Raw genomic sequence first — 24,622 nt, forward strand, 5'->3', positions numbered from 1 at the left:
GCTTTGATCATTTCTTTCCCAGTTTGGCAAAGAATATCATTGTATTTAATGGGGATTACATTGATCTGTAGGTCATTCTGAGTATCATGCATACTTTGACAATATTCTTTCAAACTGTGGGTCTGGGAGGTCTCTGCATCCTATAATCAGGATTCATCAGGGAACAATCTTACTTTAGTTAAGTTCATTTCTAGAGTATTTTGTTTTGGTATATTGGGGGAGTTGTGAATGGTGTTGGTTTCATGATTTCTTTCATAATAAATTGATGGATATATAGGAAACTCATATATATATATATATATATATATATATATATATATATATATATACTATGTTTATTTACATCTCAAATGTTATCCCCTTCACAAATCCCTTAACCCATCCCACTTCCCACATGCTTCTATGAGGGAGCTCACCCACCCACTCACCCACCCACTCTCACCCCAATGCCCTAGCATTCCCCTAGCTGGGGCATAAAGCCTCCACAGGACCATGGATCTCCCCTCCCATTATTCTGATTTTGCATCCTATTTTTATATACTATTTATCTCCTCTGATAGTCTTGTGGTAGAGTCTTTACAGTTTTCTATGGACAGACTCATATCACTTAAAAACAGGAATAATTTGCTTCCCTCTTGTTCTAATTGTATATGACTTTTATTTTTGCTGTTGTTGTGTTGCTCTTGATAAAATGTACTACACAGTGTAAGAAGGTTGTCCTGGTTAATTTTTTTCATCCTGACCCAAGCTTGAGTAATCTCGGACAAGAGAACCTCAACTGAGAAAATGCTTCAGTCGTATTGGACCTTAGGCAAGTCTGTGCAGCATTTTCTAGAATACTGACAGATATAAGAAGGCCCAGTCCAGTGTGGGCAATACCAGCCTTGGGCAGGCAGTCCTGGGTTGTATAAGAAATAAGACTAAGCGAACTGTGGGTAAATTAGCCAATAGCAGTCATTTTCTTTATGGCCTCTGCTTTGGTTCTTGCCTCCAAGTCTGTGCCTTGAGTTCCTGAACTGATCTTCCTTCATGATGTACTAAGCTGAAATCAAGCCTTTCGTCCCCAAGGCTTTTTTGTTTGCTTGGTCAGAATGTTTATCACAGCAATAGAAAGCATACAAGGACAAGTGTTAAAAATAAACACCAGCACCTCCTTTCTGTAAGGCTGTGCTTTCTGTTTCATATTGGCCTTGGGGCTGTGTGCTTGCTGTACTGAGGAAGAAGCCTTAATGCCAAGGATTTTACCATGGTATGGTATTATTTTTCTCCTTCATTCTCTTTATGTGTGGCATATTTATTCAGTTGTATGTATATTGAACCATCCTTGCATCCCTGAAATGGAACCAATTTGATCATGCTGAATATCTTTTAAATGTGCTGTTGAATTTGATTGACTAGTATTTTCTTGTGGCTTTTTGCATCTGTGTTCTTTTTGGATCTCAATCTAAAGTTTTCTTTCATATGTCCTTGCTATTATTTCTCCACTTACTAAGATCAAGGGTGGAGTCTTTTTGGCAAAGGGATGACACTGTCCTTAAACATTTTATAGTATAAGAGTTTAGCCAAACAATCTATTCCTGGGCTTTTCCTTCTTTTAAGATTTATTTTTATTATTTTTAAATATGTATAGATGTGTATGTGTATGTTTATCTGTGGTATGTGCAGGTGCCAGGGAGCACAGAGACATTGTATCCCCTGGAGCTAAAGTTACAATTGTGAACTTACAAATGTGGGGGCTGGAATTAAGTCTATTCTTGGGTCCTCTAAAAGTGCAGCAAGCAGTAACCACTCTTAATTGCTGACCCATCTCTCTAGCCCAGCCCTATAGTTTCTTTAGGTGTGATTAGTGAATGTGAACACAATGTATACACTGTTTGGGCTCTGTGGTCCACAAACACACCCAAAATTAAGCAGAGTGAAATAAGGTAATCTAAACTCGAAGTACATCAGGTGGTAGTGACTTCCTTTGGCATTGTTGATGTTGGCTCTCTTTCTAAGGGTCTTTGGCACTACCTGTACCAGGAGGAGTGAGGGGCCTAAAGTACTTGTGGTCAGTCCATGGTCATAAGCGATACAGGGCTGGTAGAGGAGGCAGTATAAAGCAACAGGAACGGTGGTGTTCTTTGCCGCTACTGTAGAGATGTCAGGAGCTGTCCCCTTGCCCCTGCCCTGGCATGAGCCAGGACAAAAACCACTGACTAGGGCTTTTCTCCTTACAAACCTTTGAGCTGAAGCTGAGTATGTTACAGCCATTCCCAAGGAAAGTTTCTCTTTGGACCTAGTTAGACCAAGTAGCCCAGGACAGGGCAGCAGCCCAGTGCAGGGACATTGTTTCCAAATACCTCAGAATGGCCTTGTGAGTTTTGGGAATCCATAGAAGCTAACTTCCCTCACCTTCTGACAGATGCCCAAGTACCACACTGAGGAGTGATTAGACTGGCACAGGTGACTGATGGTGTGAACCTATAGTTCCCTGTGTTTCTCCTTTCAGAGGGCAAGTGTGGTGATCTTGCTGCCCTTTTCTTTATAGAGACATTTATTTACCTCACAGTTCTGGAGGTTCAAGGGGATAGCACCAATACTGACTGGGGCTTTTATAAAGGCTTCGTTATTGATGGTATCACAATGCCAAGAGCACACAGGGGAGATTGTTATTATTCAGCAAGATATGCCAGAGAGGATCATTATCTCCCTTTCCCCCTTCCCCTCTCTGTCCCCCTCCCCCTCCCTCTCTCTGACACAGGGCCTCTCTGTACACCCCTGGCTGTCCTGGAACTCTCTCAGACCAGGCTAGCTTTGAACTCAGAGATCTGCCTGCCTCTGAGGAGACACTGAGCAGGATCTCTCTAGTCTTGATCCTCCCATTTCCCTGAATTTTATATCACCCATCCCTTTCAATATAGAATGTTCAGCGGTTTTTGTCAAAGTCACTCTGTTGGGCCAAGTTTTGTTTTCAAGGCCATAGAATATTTGTAACATCTCAGAAATTGTATATACAGGGATTTCTGATAATCCTTTTTAAGATGATCCCTCAGTACAGCTTATGGTAGGTTTGCTGGGAAATGATATGAAATCCATTTCCAATGTAGTGCTACTAAGTAGATTTCAGGCATATCTAGTTACACAGGCCTACAAGGGTTGCAAAACTTTCCAGTGTTACAAGAAGCTTGCTGGTGGCTTTTTAATCCTCCCTTAACCCGCTAGAGGGTCAGTAGATACTGCATATTTTCTCTTACTATACTGTTGTTTCTCTTACTATACTGTATACTTACTATACTGTTTCTATACAGTATAGTATACTATACTATACTGTTGATAGCCTGGTCTACTGAGAGAGTTCCAGGACAGCCAGGGGTGCACAGAGAGGCCCTGTGTCAGAGAGAGGGAGGGGGAGGGAGAGGAGGAAGAGGGAGGAAGGGAGAGAATGATCCTCTGGATCTTACAAGGTTCCAACTTCTATTCAGCTGATTACTCTTCCTAAAATGTAGCTATATACTTGTTGCTTTGGTTTTTCTTTAGAGTGGAGCCGCTGAGTGTTGGGTGCTCCTAAAACAATCCACCTGTTACATTCAATCTAAGTCATGCTCCTGTCATATGAATATTAGAAGACAGAAGGTGAGAGATAAGTAGTGGAGGTAGAATGAACTTTGAGAAAAGGTACATATCTTTGGCTCTTGCTGTAGAAATAGTGAGAGGCAGGGTGACTCTAAAAGGCACATTCCTGTTTGCCTTATTTTCTTTATTATCATTATTCTTTAATCTTTTTTTACAGTCCAGTCATTAACCCCCTCCCACTCTGCCCTCTAACTGTTCCTCATGCCATACCTCCCTCCCTCCCACCTGCGCCCCCCCCCCCATCTCCAAGAGGATGTCCCCACCCCATCCCCACCCCACCAGACCTCCCCACTCCCTGGGATCTCAAGAGTTAGGTGCATCTTCTCTCACTGAGGCCAGACTAGGCAAGCCTCTGCTCTGTATGTTTCCAGGGACTCATATCAGCTGGTGAATGCTGCCTGGTTGGTGGCTCAGTGTCTAAGAGATCTCAGGGGTCCAAGTTAGTTGAGTGCTGGTTTTCCTATGGGGTCGCCCTCCTCCTCATCTTCGTCCAGCTTTTTCCTAATTCACCCACAGTGGTCCCCAGATTCTGTCCATTAGTTGAATATAAGTATCTGCAGCTGACTCTTTCAACTGCTTGAGGGCAGCCATGCTAGGCTCCTGTCTGTAAGCACCAGAGCATCAGTAATAGTGTCAGGCCTCAATAATGGTGAGTGTGTAAACGGATGGGTGGATGACTTACTAGTAATTAATAAGTACTTCCATTTTGAATTGTGTAGAATAACATCTTAAGTGATATCACTTCAGAACTATGCAATGTATTTAGCTACACTTAAGCTAAACTCAGAGATACCCATATTTTGAAGTTGAAAAAAATTAAAGGTTGAAAAGTACAACTCTAATGTCATACCTGAGACAGGAATATAGTTTATACTCCTGCTTACCATTGCATTGCCCCATCTAATGCATCACAGTAACTTTCTCAATAATTAACATAGATGATTTTCACATCTGAATATGACAGGGTAATCTTAGTGTTCTAACCTAAGAAAAATTTAAAGGTGATCTAGTATAGGCCCTATCATAGAGGAGAAAAAATATACAAAATGTTCAATGACTTGTCAAAGGTCTGCCAGCTACAGAATTAACACTCAAACTCAGAAGATCTAGAGCCCTACATGCAGGGCACATTCCAGGTAATACTGAAGGACACAAGTGTACTTGAGCTGATTCAGTTTTGACGTATCGACATGGTATATAATCCTCCAACTGGGGGCAACAGGAAATGTTTATTTATGTACAAGTACATGGGAAATCAATTTCCATTCCACTTTTTAAAAAATTGTTACAAATAAAAAGATTTTGTTAAATACATTCATTCTTTGCACACAAAATACATTCTTGACACTTTTGCTCTTGTTATGAATTACTTCTTAATAATAAAAACTTAAACTACAACACTCAGGAGGCTTGGCAATTTGATGATCTTTTTTCCAAGATGCAAATGTTGAGATAGTTAGAGCGTAAGAAACCATACCTTTAAAATGCTCCTTCGTTGACTGAAGGGTCCTAGCGAGTTTAAGGAATGCCCTCTCCAGTATGATTGATAGCTGTCTTTCAAGGAATGTGGAGAACTTTGAAATTCTCAATGTAATTTCTACAAGGACTGAAGGGAGTCCTCGTGAAATTGATAACCATATCAAAATGACATCCTCACAAAAATATTCTTACAGACATACCTGACAGGCATTATTCTAGAGTCCAATTGACCACTTTAATCAAGATCATAAGTTTCATTCTCCAAGCAGGACTTTAAAAAGATTCTATTTAAATAAATACAAATTACTTAATTTGTTAATCTGTTTTTGAAATGTGAAAGTAACCATGACCGCATACAAAAATTACATAAATGTTCTAGCAGCATTACTTACACTAGCCAGAAAGTAGAAACAATCTAAATGTCCAATATTTGATTAATTTACAAATAAAATCTCTCTCTCTCTCTCTCTCTCTCTCTCTCTCTCTCTCTCTCTCTCTCTCTCTCACACACACACACACACACACACACACACACACACACAGAATATTACTTAGCCATAAAAAGAACATACTGACTCATGCTACAATACAGATGAGTCTTGAAAACCTTAATAGAAGCCAGGCACAAGAGGCCACATTGTCTAATTATATTTATATGAAAGGCAAATCCATAGACAGGAAGCAGATAGATTGTTCCCAGATACTGCAGAAGGAGAAGGTTTGGCTGCTAATGGATACAGAGCCTTTGGGGAATGACATATTCTGAAGTTAGACAGTGACAATGTACAATATATTGAGTATACTAAAAACACTGAATTTTATACTTCAAAGGGGCAAGTTACTGTGTGTGAATTATCTGAAATTTTTAAAGATACAATTTTACTTAAAAATGCTTTTTTTTGAGTTCCTGGTTCCTCTTTGTCCCCCTTTTGAAATTGGACTAAATTTTTTACAAATCATCTTTCTACACAATGTTTTGAACTAATTATACTCAGGTTACAAATGGCTTATATTTATAATGGCCTTTTTGTTAAGTAAATTCAATACATGGACACAAAATATATATTGTATAGTTAATATCTGCATATCACATTTTAAACCAAGAACTATGCATCTATTAAAGCAGATGATTAGGATTTATATAGTGATATATATGTGTGGAGTTTACTGAGATCCTATGCATAAAGCCAATAGCCATATATTAGGAACTGAGTTCATAAAATCTACTGGTCAACCTGTTTGCTGAAACTGTATAAAATATTAGTGTTTTAATGGAGAGATAAGAAAATGAATAAAATAAGGGATTTTCTAAGTCTCCACAAAGCAGCTTCTACAAATATTTTAAGTAGCTGTGGAGATTTCCAGAATGAAATATTTTGTATTGTATGTTATCCTTATGCTGAAAGTCATGCATTACATTGTGTGCAATAACATACAGGGCACACTTGCTTCAAAGTCTTGTCTTTGTTCTTTATTAGTTGCAATTTTTAGCAGAATTTTTTTTCTTTTCTGAAAACAGCAACTTTGCTCATGCACTACTTGAGAAAGATTTGTGCATCTCATTTCCACGCCATCAAAGGAGTGCTAACATCAGGCAGGGCTAAATGGACACTCCAATGAGCGAAGTGAGAAGCCAGCATTCCAATCGTTTGAAATGTTTTACATCAGGGACCTGAAAGCCCCAATCAACCCTAAAAAGGATAAAAGTACTTTAAAAAATTCATTTAATAAATCAACTGACATTCATTGTCAAATAGTCTACAATAAACTCCCACTAACATTCTGTAATTGTATAGAACATGAAAATATTTACTCCTAATGATTACATTCCAGAAGCAGTACGCTTAGCAGCTGTTTTTCAGAGGGCTTTATCAAGTTTATTATTATTATTTAATCCAGGCATAACTGTGTAATATTAAACAAAAGCTATGTGCCATTCATCAACTAGTGAATTATTCTAACCAAATTCTTTTCTTAACCCTGCACTTGAATTTTTGCTCTATTAGGAAGTTAGTACCCGAATTTTTATTTCAAAATGTAGCACACACATAGAAAGGGAGATAAAAACATTTAGAGTATTAGTAATACATTCATACAATAATGTTGATATGGAATTAAATCTAAAAGCAGATAACATAACTGGGATTTATCATATCATTTCTACCTATAGATGGAGAAAAGCCACAGAACCAGAATTAGTCTTGCTTGGATATCCATTATACATTATTAGTAAAGGGAGAAATGCATGGATAATTAAAGAACTAATCAACAATAGGATTATCTAAATCTGATCCCAGTAAGAAATTAAGAGCTAGTCAACGACTGTCCTGATGTTCACCAAGAGGGTAAGGATCGTCACCACCTTCACACACTGTTACGACTTTGTTTTCAAATAGTTAACAATGGGCAATAACAGACAGCAAATGTGACCCCTTACAGATAACAACCAAGCCATTTTCTTCCCATGGAGAATGAAATCAACAAGAGGTTTGTATTGCACTGTGAGGTATTTCAGTTCTAAGAGAAAGTTTCCTGATAATGAGGAGTTTACAACCCTGGAATTGTCTATTGAGACAAAATGTCTCTCAAGGTGTATGGAAAGAAACAGGTGACTGACATGTAAAAGCTGTAAAAGCAAATCGAATCAGACACTTCCTTTTAAGGAGCCCTCATCGAAATGGACTTCTTTGCTTTGTAACAGACTGACCCAAATCATTCCTTACAGTCTTGAGATGGAGTCTCCCTGTGTTGCCTTAGCTCCCACCTCAGCTTCCCAAGTACCTGGGACTAAAGTCACGTGTCACTGCTCCAACTGCCAAAGTCTATTCTTAACTAAGAGGAGAGAAAACAAACAAACAAACACAAAAACCTAATATTTGAGTTTTTCCTCTTTGCTGGGCAACATATTTTCAGTTTATCTCATCTAATTTTCAGCATATTCCTAACAGGTCCGTCCCACAGATGGGAAAAAACTGTTCAAACTTTGCTTAAACCCCCATCTAACTTTTCTATTGTAGGGCTGCACACAGCCAGCCTAGTGCCTGCCTTTCGTACCTTTCTATATATCATTGCCTGAGCTACCAGTCATCACTGACCAAGAATTTCATCAGAACATGGCTCAGCATCTGTCATTCTCCTCTAACTCAGCTGGGGGAAAAATGTAACTCACACACCTGATGGGGTCAAAGCAGAACTAGCCTTTATATTCTGATTTCTTACCCAGTCAGAGACAGTCTCACCATATTCAAGTATGTTTCATTCCATACTGATTCAAGAGCAATGTTTTCCTCTTCTAAAAACCAAGGAAGTCTATCAGACTGGAAAGGGGGCAAGGAGCTTTACAATGTGATCATTTGGCTCATACATTTTCATTAGCAAACATTGTTTTTAGTTATTTTATTTTCACGTGAAAGACCTGTTTTGTACTTTGTACATTTATTTTACTTTATATATGAAGCAAATTGGCCTTCACTCTTTTAAATTCTCTTTCTCCACAATCAGCAAGATCACCAAATGTCATTTGAGACTTCCAAAAGCAGATCTTAAGGATGCCTTCTTACCTGTGATCCTCCTGTCCTCTCATGAACACTATTGGGGATTCTCTAATGGAAGGTTCTCCTATGCTAAATTACTTCTAACATCCTGAAGAGAACACACTGTTTATTAGGCCAAATGAGATGAATAATTTCTATGATTTCATATAACCTCTGCCTAAATGATACTTCTTCCATTTTTAACCTGGAAGCCAGTTTGATTTCAACAGGGTTTAACAAGAGTTCTTAGCTTAGGACTTAATGGCAGATCAGTGTCTTGGTCTAAGGACATGTGACCCAACCTTTTCCCTAAAGGGCTGTGACAGAATATAATGCCTTTTAAAAAATATCATTAACTGTTGGTCAACATTAATTGAGCATAAGAAAAGGTACTGCTATTTAGGATTCTGAGTTTATAGAGCATCTGGGCCAATCCTCTCAACACTATAGGTCCTGCGCACATTTTCTTTGCTCAGTTTGTATCTATCATTTGCTTGACACAAAGGCGGCTGCTACAGAGGGTTCCAATTTTTTCATGATATTCTTCCTAACACAGCCTAATCTGTGTTTCTATGGCTTGGCTGTGATAGTCTTCATTCTATCTCTTTGAACTGTGAAGTATCTTTTATATTCCTCTCTATGCCATGTCCTACAAAAATCCTCCAAATAATCGCCAACTATCTTGTGTTAAATTCATTTACCCCACTAGTTATCCCTCCATTTGTTTTTAGTTTCAAAGAGTTAAACCATGGTGGCTTGTTAGTTATAGTAAGACTAAGGAAAGAGAATTACCATGAGTTCAAAGCCAGCCTGAACTACATTGTGATTTCTATGCCAGCCTGATTTCTGGAGCTACAGACTGAGATCTTGTCTTAAAAAAAAAAAAAAGATAAAGATAAAAAGTAAAAGACAGTGTCTCCCCAGAGTAATTATAGCATGAACATCCTGTGATTTAGGAAGGAGGTGAGGAACCATCTATATTACTCAATAGTAATGACTGACCTGAAGGGATACTATCATTAACTACCATTAATTGCCTGTATGTACAGTATAAGGGAAAGGCAGCTTTCTTTTCAAACATAATCTCGTGCCACAGGAACAAAAATCCCAACATCTATCTTCTTCATTTAGTGTTTAACAATAATTGCTTATGTGGAATACATCTTGTCAGAGAATGAGATGTGAAACACACCTGTCAAGACCATGGTTGAAGGAAGAAATGAAACCGTCGCTGTTAAAAATTCTTTAAAAAACAAAACAAAGCTACAACTTCTTTCAGAAACTAGTAAGAACGTGATCCCTAACAAGTACTTCCGGCCATGAGATGCAGAACATTCTGCAGGACTAAGACTCAGAACTTTCCCTGTTTTTAAGGCCACGGGTATGACACCTGGGGGTAAAAATCAAGTTCGAAATGATTTGCAGCTGTTTGTTCAGAATTAGTCTAAGTGAAGCTGATGCTGTGGGCTAGCTCAAAGAGTAGACTGGCAAGTCCCTGCTCTAACACCGGGAGTCACTAGGGTCCTTCTAGGTACACTTTGATGAAGAGAAGAGAAAGATTCTGCTTCCTTCCTCCCTCCATCAAGCCTCACTGCTTTCAATCATACTAGTCCAGACATCTTGTTTTGGTCAGTGGTTTCTTAATAATTTCAAAATCAAAACCTGACATACTATAATGCTAATACACTTCAGTTTCATTTTTAGTTAGGGAAAGATGCTGACATAAAAAAATGACTAAACTATGGGTGGGGAGAGGGGATGAAAGCCAGCAAAAGCCAATGATGTAACTTTTGAAGTCCACACAAACCATGATTGGCACTATGTAATTAAATATTAATATAATCCAACAGATCTAATGAAAGATACAAAGGAACACAGCTCTGTGTAGGAAAGGAGAAACCACTAAGTTCTTTGAGGACACAGTCTATCAGAAAACTATGATCCCACAGATCCTTTCCAAGCATGACTCTATAACCTGAACATGTATTTTCATTGGAAATTGAAACGGCGGCCACATATTTAATAATTTTATTAAAAAGTAAAAAAAAATGTCATACTACAAATGGAAGGAGCGATGGCCTTGTCAGGATGAGCTGACATTACAATAAACCAAAACTTGGGTTTTTTTTTTCACCACTGAATAATTTTATGTAAAGGAGGCTTATCTGAGCAAATATTGCCCTGGCAATAAGAATTATTAGGCAAAATAATATTTATGTCCTGCCCTAGATTGAAATGATTCTTTCTCAAGAACCACTTTAAGGACTTTCACTTTAAAGTAACAATCAAACAAAACTCTTGGCACTGAATCATTTATTCAACTGGTATTTATTGCACCTACAGTATTGTCATGGATTGTTCTCAAACTTGAGATATATCGCTGAACAAATATCCCAATGGCCTGATCTTAAATTCACAGAACTGTGGAACGAAGGGCCCAGCTTCTCAAGTGTCCACACTAATAGGCCAAAGATTGGTGACTATGATTTACTCAAAGACTCAGAGACCCAGGGGGAGATGGACCTGCGGCAGAGCTCTCTGAGCTGCTTCTGAACTCGAAGGGACAGATGGGGGTGCTATAAGCCCAAAGGAATGAGAATAAAATAACATAAATGTGACCCCAAAAGCTGTTATTCTGGAGCTAAATTAGTCCAATCTAACAAAGCCCTTAAAGTTCACAAAGCAACGTTATTTTTAACACAGTGCTGTGAGACAAGGCTGAGTCATCTTATGCTGGGGAGATCAGAATTTTGCCATAAAGAAAAGTAATAAATCTAAATTTAGGGACATTCACAGTAGAAAGATACATTTTTCTGTAACTTTGATTAGTTTATCTTCTGATGCCTTTGGTTGCTGGCTATTAAGCAAAGGTAATTATAGATGATTTTGATTTCCATGAAAGTGATTTATTTCCCCTTCCTATATAAAGGAAAGACAGTTCAAACTTGTAGGAAGCTTTTTTCTTTCCTATGAAATCAAGAAGAGCACAGTGAGCCAATCAATACCAATGACTGGTAATAATACATGCAGTCACAGGTGAAAAAGATTGGACATTCTGGAATCTGTTAGAAATGCTAGAAATGTGTTATCAATATCCTGCCCTGTTGACTCATTGCTTTATAATTCAGTAGCTTTCCAAGAGTGACATGTCAGGTCCAAGATTGTCACCATCAATACCGACAGCGGAATTACATGTCATATCTTCAGTCAGTGATTCATACTTAGTTATGCTATACAGCAAGCTTCAGCAACATCTTGCAACACCAAGAGCACACAGACTTAATTACTGTCGTATTTGCAGTTATGACAGTGAACAAATTGGAAGGTATCAAACCATGGCACTGAAGAAACAGGAACTCATTCAGCAGCACATCTCCCAATTTGAGTCCTGTTGTAAAATTGGCTAAGTAAAGGCATATATACCTCCATCGGAATTGGAGAAGTCGAGCAACACATGCATACCAGTATGGGAAGGAAAGAGAAAAAGAAGGAATGGGGAAAGGAACACTACAGGGGGAGACTAGGGAAAAGAAAAGATAAAGGGGAAAGAAATGTATGGTGATGAATCTGAGATCAATATTAATATTAATAAAGGACAGCTCAGCCTGCTTCCTGAGCACACTTTCCTAAGTTTATTGAAGATACAAAAATGGTTTGTGAGACTTTTCATCTCTTGCTATTCTCACTTATTATACTAAAAATGTCTACAAAATCCTAAACCTTGGTCTCTCCAAGGCTAGTTCCCGAAAGGAAAAGGCGTGACCTGTTAGAGAGAGCTACACTCTGTCGGAAGTCTGCCCTGCAGTCAGTCCATAGTCCACAGTATTTTGGTCATATCTGCTCTGTTTTCTCATGCTACCCAACATGTCCTACAACTAGTCTTCTTTATTAGAGTGTCATAATTTATAATTTTCCCCATTTTTTAATACTTTGATTTACCTTAAGGGCAGGATAAGTGTGAAAGAATAGAAGAATGTTAATAAATTTCAAGGAGAATATGAAAGAAGAAGGGCTTCTCATATCCAAACCCATCCTAGAAATGGTGGTAATGAGACTGAAAAAGACTGCTGACTCATGGATTTCCCCCATTCTCTTTTTATTTTTAGGTAATACATCTAAGGGTATCAATGTACTAAAACGTTTGGTCTGTGAAATAGCATAATCATTAGCACCAAAAAGAGTCATGGAGCTTGTATATATTGTTAAACAATAATTTTTACTGTTGGTCGTGAGAAGAGTTCCCATTTTTATATCCCAAAGGTTTTGAAAGTGCTTGTGGACAAAAGAAATAACACTTTTCAAAATCTCCATGGGGTCCTCAATACGTATACAGAGACAGTACTTGGCCTTTCCAGTTTTGGTTTACCTGGTAGTCAAGAAATCCATGGGCACCAGATTACCACTGAAGCCTAAAGAACAGCCCCTCATGCACCCGCTGACACACAGAAGGATTCCTACAGTACACGATCCCCTGCTCTGTGTTCAGGAATGCATTTTTACTTGCTTTTTTAAAAACAAAAGCAACATGCTCTGCAGATCATGGAGCGCTTAGTGCAATTTTCTCCTTGCTCCAACGCCAGACTGCAAAAGGGTGAAACCATTATGTGTTCTGCTAATGCTGGCCTGCAGTCAAGGCCCTTGGCCTGCATGCTTGGTAAGCTCTGGAGCCTACAGGAGTCAGAAGGTCCAAGAGCGGGAGCCATAGTCATTGCCAGATTCCCTAGCAACGTAAGGCCCACCAAGGCAACTACTGATTCCCTTTGATTCTCTTTGCCTCAGCCTTTAGTTGAAATTACAACAAGTCAAATAGCTGATGCTTTTCCCCTCTCCGGGTAAGGGGGACGATACATTGTTCACCAGTGTGTTCTGTCTTGCTTCGCTGATGAGTCGGCATGCTAAGTCAAGGAAGAGTTTCTCCACATTGTCGGATTCCTTGGCTGAAGTCTCCAGGTAATACATGTCCTGAGCCTCTGAGAACTCTTCTGCTCTCTGTTGGGAGACCTCTCTCCTTTCAGCCAGGTCAATCTTGTTACCTGTAGCGAGGGTAAAACAAAGAATCGTCACCTGACTGTGTTTCAGCCAGGAAGCATCGCGACTCAATTCCAGACCTGAAGTCCATCAGGAGGTTAAACAGATGAGCGAGCAAATAAAGCCCAATAAATGCGACCGTGATCGCGGGGTTGTTGATTTTAAAACACCAGTGCCATGCATGCATTGAGAATATAAGCACAGGAAACAGAAAAAAAGTATAATCCTCAACCGTCTAAATAAAATAAATAGAGAGAAATTCCTTTTTTTTCTTACTTTTTAAGAAAAATAATAAAGCAAGATTGTAGTTTAAAAGACAACGGGCACCCAGGAAGAGAAACGTAGAGAGCGCAGGGGAGGAAACCAGACCTCTCTGATCATATTCTACTTTACAGATATGACTTTAGAATCTCACTTTAACATAATTGAACAAGATAATTATGTACTTAATACAAAGTTAAAATTTAAAAGTAACCTGTAAACTTGTTAGTTATATAGTTGCATAAGTACAAAGATTTCAATTGAATTTGAAACATTATGATTTAACCCTGCATCCTTAGGTGTGCATGCTAAGGACAAAAGAAAGTTGAAGGACAAAGTCTTGAACACATTCAGTAACCATATTGTCAATGGCCGAGCTGGTACTGGGATTCTGAGTCTGCTCTGTGTATATTAAGGGATGGAGCAAGTCATTAATTATGTTGGTGCCACTTGGAACTGAGCTTTTAGACATGAGGAAGATGAAATGCAAGTATGAGATTAATGATATTAAGATAAAAATTTTAAAGTTTTAAAATATAAATCTAAGTATTTGTACAATTAATTTCCTGAGCCCCTCAAGGCTCAGGAAACCCTGTAGAAAGGAGGGTAAGAGCCAGAGGACACCAAGAAAACATAGCACTCTAAATTAATATGATCAAGGCAAATATGAACTCACAGACTGAAGTAGTATACACAGGCCCTATACAGCTCAGCACTAGGTCTTCTGCATATATATTATAGCTTCTAATTTAGTGATTTTACAGGATTTCTTTTTTTTTAAGATTTATTTATTTTATGTATATGAGTCTTCTATCTACATGTATACCTGCAGGCCAGAAAAGGGCATCAGATTCCATTACAGATGTTTGTGAGCTACCACATGGTTGCTGGGAATTGAACTCAGGACCTCTGAGAGAGCAGCCAGTGCTCTTAATCACTGAACCATCTCTTTAGCCCCGTTATAGGATTTCTGAGTGTGCAAAAGACTGGATTTCTTATTCTTGTGCCTCCTCTTGGGAGCTTTTCCTTCTGCTTGTCTTGTCAAACACCAATGTGTGAGTTTTTGTTTTATCTCATTATTTTGTAGAAGCCTGTTTATTTTACTAATGAGAGACAGAAATGGTATGAACTGGGAAGAGTAGAGGGAGGAAAAACTATAATCAAAATATATTATGTGGGAAAAAAATAAATTTTCAGTAAAAGAAAAAAAATAAAACATTTGCTCAGCTTGCTGTTAGCCATAATTTGTAACTTAAGGATGCTTTCTGTAGTCTTCTATATTTCTAAAATTCAAGTCATGACAGCAGAATTCCTTCCCAGAGAGAAAATATTTTAACAAGTAGGTAGTTGATGCCTCTTTTTCATCACAACCAGAAGAGCTTATAATTATATGATTCATTTTATAGCAATCGCATGTATGTGTGCGTGTGCACACAAACATGTACCTGAAGACCAAAGGTCAAACTTGTTCCTCAGATGCATTCCACCTTAGTTGTGTTTTTGGGTTTTGTAACAGTCTTTCAATAAGGCCTGGGACTCCATGATTAGGCTGCCCACCAATGCTCAGGGGTGTGCCTATTCAGCCTTCTGTGAAATTACAAGCAAAGGCCAGCACACCAAGGTCTTTTTCCTGGGTACGAAGGATCTACCTTGGGTACCTAGGCTTGTGCAGCAAGCACTTCACCAACTCAGTCATCCCCCAGGCCCTGTGATTCCATCTTAATGATTGCATTTGTCACCATAGAAAATCAAGGGTTATTTTCTGGGTTTCTCCCACATTAAATAGACTCCCTCCTCCTACAGGATGAAACAAACTGCAGCATTTCCCTTCATGGATTTCTAAAACACAGGAGGGATGTCTGAAGTCAGCATAAAGTAAGAAGAAAAACATTCACCAAAGTAAGCTAAAAACAACAAACAAACAAAAACCCTGCTTCATATGAATTCCTCATCAATTTGAAAGATTTCTTTTACTTTTACACCATCTTCTATTTCACCTACACTAATAGGAAAGTCAGCAATATGTTTGTTTATTTTCCTAAATTATCACTATCGTAAAGAACTAATTTCAGGTTCTCAGTTCTATACCTGAATGTTGACTACAACTCAGGTACGATACTATATTCTTGGAAGGTACCAACACATTAGTATTAAATTATCATAAATTTTCTGATGCACTAAAATCAATTTCCTTCCTCATTAGCCCTTACTTACCTACTAACACAGTGATGACTTTATTGCTAGCATACTGTTCTATCTCCCGCAACCACTCAGGAAGGCAGCGGAAGGATTCCTCACAGGTGATGTCATAGGTAAGGATCAAGGCATTGGCGCTTCGGTAGTAACTTTGAGTGATGGAGCGAAATCTCTCTTGACCTGCGGTGTCCCAGATCTGTAACTGCAGAGGCATAACACAGGGTTCAGCTTGGAAAAGCACAAAACCAAAGAGCACGGCCTTGCTAGAGCTCAGAAATGAGAATATCACACAAACAATTTCATGGTTGGTTTCTGCCCTGAAAAGTACTGTTTGTTGTCAAGTGTTTCTAAGTTTGGGGAAAGAGCTTTTTCTCTTCCATTTTGTTTGTTTGTTTGTTTGTTTGCTTAAGACTTCTTTATTCTCAAAACACCAAACCAAGGTCTGTTGTTCATTATTATATTCCAAGCTCTATTCTTTTCATTTTATATGTAATAATTCAGTCTTCACAATAACCCAATAAGGTATGTATGATTATACTACACTTCCCTCATCAGTAAACTAAAGCACGGTGAGATCTATTCACTTGATCAATGTCTCAGACAATTCGACACTCACTATGGACTCCGTGTTCTTGCCTATAAGCTGGGTACACCAACATTGCAATAGAGAGCAAGCTGTTGTTTTGTGGGCATTGGCACTTCAGTCAGCAAGCGAGAGAACAAAAATACAACCTCCTCAACTTCCAGCTTTCCCAGTTTAAGATTCTAATGACCATATGAAGACAGTATCACTGTTAATGGAAATAGAAATGGTACTATTACAGTCATGCCCTTCCTCCAGACAACTAAGCTCTATGACTTTAGGTCACAGAGGCCTCTTCTCTAGAGACAACTCTAACTATAGAGCAGAGTTTGGTGACATGAGAATATCACCAAGAGCTTTCCTCCTAACTATAAACTCCATAGGTCCCAGGCAAATTCACCTCCATACTAATTTCTCAGGTAAGGCCTTCTAGAACCTCTCCCCACCCCCCACATCTGCCCCCAGTCTCCCTGGCAGTATGTTGTATCATTTCTCCAACTGGCATATCTTAATCACAAGCTTGAAATAATTTGGTTAATGCCTGTCTGGCCTATTTGATTTAAAGTTTCGTAACAGGAAGAGCCACCTGTTTTACTCACCACAAACTGTGCGCCTGGAACAAAAAGCAGATGTTCGTCTTACACTGATGGTCTTAATTGTTCTTTACCCCTTCCCAGTGAGTGAAGTAGGCAAGTTTAATAATAATTGTTTCTTCTACGCGTGTACCTACAAAGCTGGACATCAGACTCCACGTCTTCTGTTTCCATGTCAGAACTCAGTCTGGCATGCCCTGTTGGTTTTGCCATTGCATGCTCATTAAATGGACATCTACACCTAGCAGTCACTTGGTGTCACTCTAGCCCCATAACAACTTAGCTGAAGACACTGAGTAGTGACCAGTAGCCCACATTGCAAGCTGGCACACATATTCTCCTTTGATTTGAAGTTGCAGCAACTCTTTGATAATATAAAATAAAGTCTGTGTGTGCTAAATCCAAACATACACATGACAGTTTGTGCTGGAACAAAAGCTATTTCTCTTCTCTGCCTCAAAGTAGGGCCATGGTCCTCTTCTGCCAAGATGTGCCTTAGAATAGTAGGCTATTGTTTTAAAGCCCCATTCAGCCTCTGCAACTCCTTTGACCAGATTTAGATACTGTCAGTCATTAGAAAACACTGTGATCATGACTGTAACATCTTAGGAACTGCTTTAAACATCAAAATATTTTCTAAAATAGATACTGTATGGCCTTGCCAAGATATTTGCCACCTTCTCATAGAGGACTGCCTGTGTCTAGCCTGAGAAATGAGTATCTATTGCTCAAATTAGTTTCACCACCTTTCTCTCTAATCCATTTGTCTCTTTTCATCCTTTGTAGGGTACCAGATAGAAGATGAATAAAACACAACCCCTGATCTAAGAGGTCATGGTCTACAAAGAACCCAAATCTCCAACTAATTAGCAATGTCCTCTCAAAGAGGAAGCAGAAGAACGGAGTGTCTAAAAACTGTAGTCTCTCCTCTGTCAATGTGTCCTCGCAACACTGCAGCCGTGCATCCCCTTGCCACTCTCACCTATAGCACAGGGCTACTACACTGCTCACCTGCCCTCTTACTGCACTGCTCTTGCTTCCCTGTCACAGCAATGCCTGGTCAGTAGTTTGCCAGGCTGTCCTCTTTAGCGGACAGAGTTCTTTAAGGACCAAGGTTGTCTCTCTGACTCCATGCCTCTGCTTCCTTCCTAACATAGTATGTAGTGAGCACAGTTGAATGATGGTTAACAAGATGAACGTAGGATTGTGGGATCACAAAGGAGGAATTGATTATCTATTCTTAGATGAGTGGAGTTTGAAAGGTCTCAAACAAAATGTTATCAGAGCTGGGTATTAGTGAGTTCCAAAGATTAGTGATGCTTCACCTACCATGGAGCTCTGCACTAAGCATCAACTGTAACACAAGATGGGCAAACAAATCATCAAAAGAATAAACATTTGAGATGGCCTCATCACTGGGCAGGCAGAGGCAGGCAGATCTCTGTGAGTTCAAGGCCAGCCTGGTCAACAAAGCTAGTTCCAGGACAACAAAGGGCTACACAAAGAAATTCTGTCTCAAAAAAACAAACAAAGACAACAACAAAAACCTCCTCTATTATAATCAGTCTAAGGTGTTAAAAAATAGGCTGGGGTTGGAGAGATCGCTCAGCAGTTAAGAGCACTGGCTACTCTTCCAGAGGGCCTGAATTCAATTCCTAGCAAATACATTGTGGCTCACAACCATCTGTGATAGGATCTGATGCCCTTTTCTGACAGGCAGGTGTACATGCAGATAGAGCACTCACACATAAAGTAAGTAAACAAGTAGGAACAACAACAACAACAAAAAAAAATCCCTCTAGCTTTAAAAAAAAATAAGCTGACCTTACATTTGTATTTGTTACTCATTAATTTGTGATAGATTGAAAGCCAGTGGGTAAGGCTGAAGACCATCATGCTACATCTTATTTCCTTATGCAAAGTTTTCTTTTCTGTTTTTATAAGTCATCCAACATGTTGGGTTAGAAATAAACCACAGGCAACTTGACCTGGACTAGCCTACTCATTTCTTATGAGATGTTAGAAGTCTAAAGAGGTGTTAATGGCAGCGACTGAGCTGTGAATATAAAAATGAGTAAGCAGAAACCCCTGCTCTTGGAGAGCTTGTGGTCTTATGGTGGAATCCAATGCCAAAGAAGATGGAATTTTAGTCATGTAATAAGCACTTAAAAAATGAGATCAGGGCTAACAAAATGCCTCAGTGGGGAAGGGCCAAGTTTGATCCGCAGACTCCACATGGTGGAAAGAGAGAACACTTCTAACTTGTTCTTCAGCCTTCACATGCATGCCAAGCCCATGCTCAAACACATACATAGACACAGAGACACAAGTTAATACAAATAAAGATGTAAAAAGTGAAGCCATTGGTTTTGAAAATAAAATAAACAGAATGCCTAAGCTTGACAGTCATGAATGGAAAAGAGCCTGTGGTGTAACCATAAGACCATTCCTTATTTTCCCTTGTTCATGGCGCAAGCCAAGTCCATGGTAGACGCCAACATTTCCTTTTTTGCTTTTTTTTTTTTTTAAAGAATTACTTCTTTATGTTAATGAGTATACTGTAGCTGTCTTCAGATACACCAGAAGAGGGCATCGGATACAGACGGTTGTGAGCCACCATGAGGTTGCTGGGATCTTAACTCAGGACCTCTGGAAGAACAGTCTTAACCACTGAGCCATCTCTCCAGCCCAGGCACCAACATTTCAAGTCAAACAAATGAATGCACAAGTACATATGCAAATAGAAATTTATATCTGGGAAGGAAACTCATGAAAAAGTGATTATCCTTTCCTGATTCCTTAGGTTGGCAACTACCTTCTCTAGAATAAAAGAAAACTACAAAAGGTTCTTCCTGTCAGAATCTCTTCAGCCTGCTCCTGTCTCCTTCTCTAGTCCCCTGTCTCCTGTCCCTGGACCCTAGCTCTTCTTCTTCATTTTGTATAGGTTTCTGACCTTCTGTTTGGCGTTTATGTAGATTTTAGAGCCTGCTTTTAGCTTCCAGTATCCCAGCTTTCTCTTCACCACTATACTTAGTATAGATGTGTCTCTAGTAAGGAACTATTTTAAAGAGTCAAGGCAAAAGAGAAAAAGAAGGTTCCTGTCTCTCATCTGGACATGAGAGGAGCCACATGTCAGCCCTTGTGTGCGATGCTATCTATGAACTGCTGAAAGAATGCCAGGAAGCATCTCTACCCTTCCCAAGGCACGCATAAGATGTGAAGGAACAACCAAATGGGAGAAGGATGCAGAGAACACAAACCAAATGTGGGATGCTTAGGTCGAGACTTAACTACCATTCTAGTACCAATATCCTTTGATGCTCCTGACTAGAACTCTTTCCATGGGACTTGACTCTGAAGATCTGAACAAGAAGTTTCAGTAAGTGAACGGCAGTACTAAACACCAGTATTCTTACCTCCTTTCATGAAGTTTAATTTCACTTTGTAATTTTTAAATTGTGTGTGTGTGTAGATGGATGTGAAGGTAAGTATAAGTATCTGTGAGTATAGGCCAGAATAAATTGTCAGACAGTATAAGCATCCCTAAATGGGTGCTGGAAACAAAACTCAAGTCATATATAAGAGCAGTATGCACTCAGTCTCTAAGCCCTCTCTCTAGCTCTTCACTTCATACCTCTTCCAGTCATCATCTTCCTCATTTTCTTGATACAAGGTATTGAGCCTATTGTGCCTTCCTTATCCTCTTATCCCACAGGTGACCTCACGGAGCTAGAAGACCAGAGGTCAGCAAGTGAGTTTCATATCCTGTTCCTCTCCCTTCCAGACAACAGCCATGGTTAAATAAGTTAATTAAGTAACCTCTGAAGCTTATACAATAAGGACAATACCATCTACTTCTCAGAGATCATACTAAGAATTAGAGTGGCAACGGTAACATAGGTAAAAGGATCTATCAGAGGCACTGACTTACCATACTTATTTAATGAACACACTACTCCTGTTCCTATACATACTACACTACTTCTATGTACCAAGGCACCAAGTGGAAGGCAAAGTAGGGATCAAAGGTCTTTTCTTAGACATTTAGAGTTCTAACATAAAGATACAGTGGGAGAAAGGATAATTTTAATAAGCAATTCATGTGACTAAATTACCTACAGCAAAATGTGGGGATCAGAAGGTTTTCTTAAATGGGCCTTTTATTTAGAATAGAAATGTTATTGGTCCAACTTTGAAATTCAAAAAGAAATTCCTACTTTGTTTTCACATCACTTCTAGTATGGCAGAAAAATGTATTTTCCTCACCATCTTCATATATAAGCATACCATCCCTGAATTAATTGTGTATAATTTCTTTCTTCTGAGATGGCTTCTCAGGTAAGCTGGGCTGGCCTCCAATGTGCTATGTTAAGGGTGACCTTGAGCTTCCTGTTAACCCACCTGACCCTCGTCCAGATCAGAGGTAAGCACTACTGCACCTAGTTCCATTGGTGCTAATGGTTTAACCCAGAGCTTCCTGCATGCTAGGCAAGTATTCTGCGAGCTGAGCCCCACCCCAGTACATCATTTTCAATGTGGGTTTGAATGAAACAATTTAATAAATGTTATAAAAAAACATACCTGTACTTCTTCCCCTAAACTTAAAATTTAGAGAATTCATCAAAGCTCTACTATTATTTATTATTTAGCTTCTTACCTTCACTTTTTCACCATTAATCTCCACTGTCTTAATCATAAAATCAACTCCAATTGTGGCTCCTTGACCTGGGGGGAAAAGACCCTAAGGAAGAAATAATGGCAAGTAACATTTAAGCACATCTTCCAAGTAGGTGAACTCTCCTCACTTCCCGCCCATCCTTTGACTGAGGTAATTGTTAGAACAAGGACTCACACTGTTTCTTGTCATGTTTGAAGGGGAACAGAGAGCAGGGAGGGAGCTGGAGAGAAATGCTGACAGAAGCAAACACAGAAGGAATGACCAAACATGAAGCTGACTGTAAAAGAAAGAGTCTGGAAGGGCCAATGGTGGCTTTAAAACAGAAAACCCAGACAAAAGAGTGAAGAGGAATGAGTCACTAGAATGACATCAGGATTGTCAGGATGGGAAAAGAAAAGGTAAGACTGGTTAAAAAACAGACAAGAAAATGAGATGTGGAGGACCTCTGCTATGGAAAGAGAAGAAAGATACACAGCTGGGTTTTCCTGGGCCCTCAGGATGGTCACCAGCCTGAGGTACTGTACCATACACACAAAGACAGACAGACACATTACACGCAGTCTAGATGGACACATATACAATAGCACACAGTCCAGATACACATAGACACAATCCAGATACACACACAAGTACACACGGTCCAGACACACACATATACATGCACAATTACACACAGTCTGGACAGACACAGACAACTAAACACAGTCTAGACACACACACATACATACACACACACACACACACACACACACACACACAATTACAGTCCAGATACACAAACACATACACATTTACACACAGTCCAGACAGACACACACACACACAATTACACACAGTCACATACACATACATACAGACACAGACAGATACATACACACTATTACAGTCCAGACGCACAAACACATACACACTTTCACATAGTACAGACAGACACACAATTGCACACAGTCCAGAAACACACACACGCACACTACTGACAAACATACAAATGCACACAGTCCAGACACACACATACACACAATTATACGCAGTCCGGATGGACACACATAATTACACACAGTCCAAATAGACACACATACACATAATTACATGGTCCAGGCTCACACACATACATACACACACTCCTGACAGACACACAAATGCACACAGTCCAGACACAGACACACAAACAATCATACACAGTCCAGACACACACACACAATTACACACAGTCCAAATGGACATACACACATTTATACACAGTCCAGGTGGGAACATGAAAAATTATACAATTCAGACAGACATTCACACACACACACAATTACACACAGTCCAGACAGACAGATACATACACACACACTCGCACATACACACAGTCATACACAATCCAGATGCATGGCAAGTGAGGTCATCAGACAGACAGCAGAGTAGAAGCAGCAGCTCAGAACAGGAGGCAGCAGGTGAGCCTGGACAGACCACTCCCCATCTCTAGGCCCCAAAATCATTGAGGTTGAAGTTGTTAGAAGCATGAACTAGGAGAAAATTGCTTTACCTTAAGCTGGAAACATAACAGTTTCAAAAGAATAGGGCCATTAGCAAAATTTCACATATAATGCAGTTTACTTTCTCATGTTTCCTGTAAGCTTAGGGAGAGGGTGGGGGTTGCATGGACTTCTACCAAGGAAAAAGTCTTTACCTAGTCTCTTCCCTCTTCAGGTTGCAGAATTCCAGGAATAAAGCAAAATGGACTTTATTAGCTCTTGAAGCTAAGACTGGGACAGCTTTAATTAAATCCATTCCCTAACAAGAGAGTTCCTTAATTAATGTTTGAACTCAGAGCACTGAGCTTCAAACCAAAAGCAAAAGCTTCATTTCAAGTCTGCAAATGATGCAAATATAAACATTCATAACTCTGTTTACAAATACTGAATCAATTTTCTTTTTTGGCTTGGTTCAAGCAGAAGTCTGCCAAGCTTCAGGTTTATAACTCCAGCTGTTTGCAGACTAACAAATGCCAAAATAGATTTTTTTTAAATCCTTCCCAATGTCCCTCTCCCCCACTTTGTTCTCCAAACCTCTGTGTCAGCTGAAGTCAGTTCATTTTAACTGCTTGCTATAGAACAAAAACATAGGTGATCCTGTCTATGAAATGTGAACTTTAGGGAGAATTAAAGGGATAGAGAGATAAAAAGTAGACAGAAAAGAAAAATAAAAAGGAACCATAACCATGCTTGTGGGAAAAGTACTGATCAGAAGGAAAAGAAAAAAGAAAGAAAAAAAACAAAAACAAAAACAACTTCCATCCTTCATGGCAGGATTTCTCTCAGGAAGTGAAGGAGAGTGGCACCAGAGGGTACAACACTGTGGAGAGGTTATCAGGGCAAGAAGCAGGAGATGAGAGTCCCCGTTTTGCCAGCTACATGCCTCAAGATCAAAAGCATGTCACTGGGTCCCTCTGGATCTGTATAAGAGGACTGGACAGATAATCTCTAAGTGACCTGTCAGTGAAAAGACACAATCAAGCAAATGAGTATAATGCACTAAAAACCAAAGCCTTTCTCCTTGCAAAATACGTGGGCAAGTCCTCCTGGCAGAAGCAGTAAAGACTGCCAAGGTTAGGGGATGGAAAAGCAGCTGGAGGCTCCGGGATCTCTCTGTGATAATTGATTGAAATCCT

The 24,622-nt window shown here is 39.4% G+C and overlaps 1 protein-coding gene across 4 annotated transcripts in view; it reads right to left on the bottom strand.

Moving 5' to 3' along the window:
• Window positions 1–4,834: 4,834 nt before the first annotated feature.
• The window catches only part of Rab30 (RAB30, member RAS oncogene family), a 96,871-nt gene continuing 77,083 nt past the window's right edge, over window positions 4,835–24,622 (bottom strand). For all 4 annotated transcript variants that reach the window (XM_029479376.2, XM_021167802.3, XM_021167803.3 and 1 more), the window contains 3 exons: window positions 21,946–22,029; window positions 16,131–16,314; window positions 4,835–13,660 (listed from right to left, as the gene is read on the bottom strand). In XM_029479376.2, the coding sequence (XP_029335236.2) occupies window positions 13,410–13,660; window positions 16,131–16,314; window positions 21,946–22,029 (519 nt within the window). In that variant the 3' untranslated portion in view covers window positions 4,835–13,409. The remainder of the gene's footprint in view (window positions 13,661–16,130; window positions 16,315–21,945; window positions 22,030–24,622) is intronic.

The sequence above is a fragment of the Mus caroli genome, unplaced genomic scaffold, assembly GCF_978045245.1.
Source record: "Mus caroli unplaced genomic scaffold, Mus_caroli_1 scaffold_8, whole genome shotgun sequence".
Taxonomy (NCBI): Eukaryota; Metazoa; Chordata; class Mammalia; order Rodentia; family Muridae; genus Mus; species Mus caroli.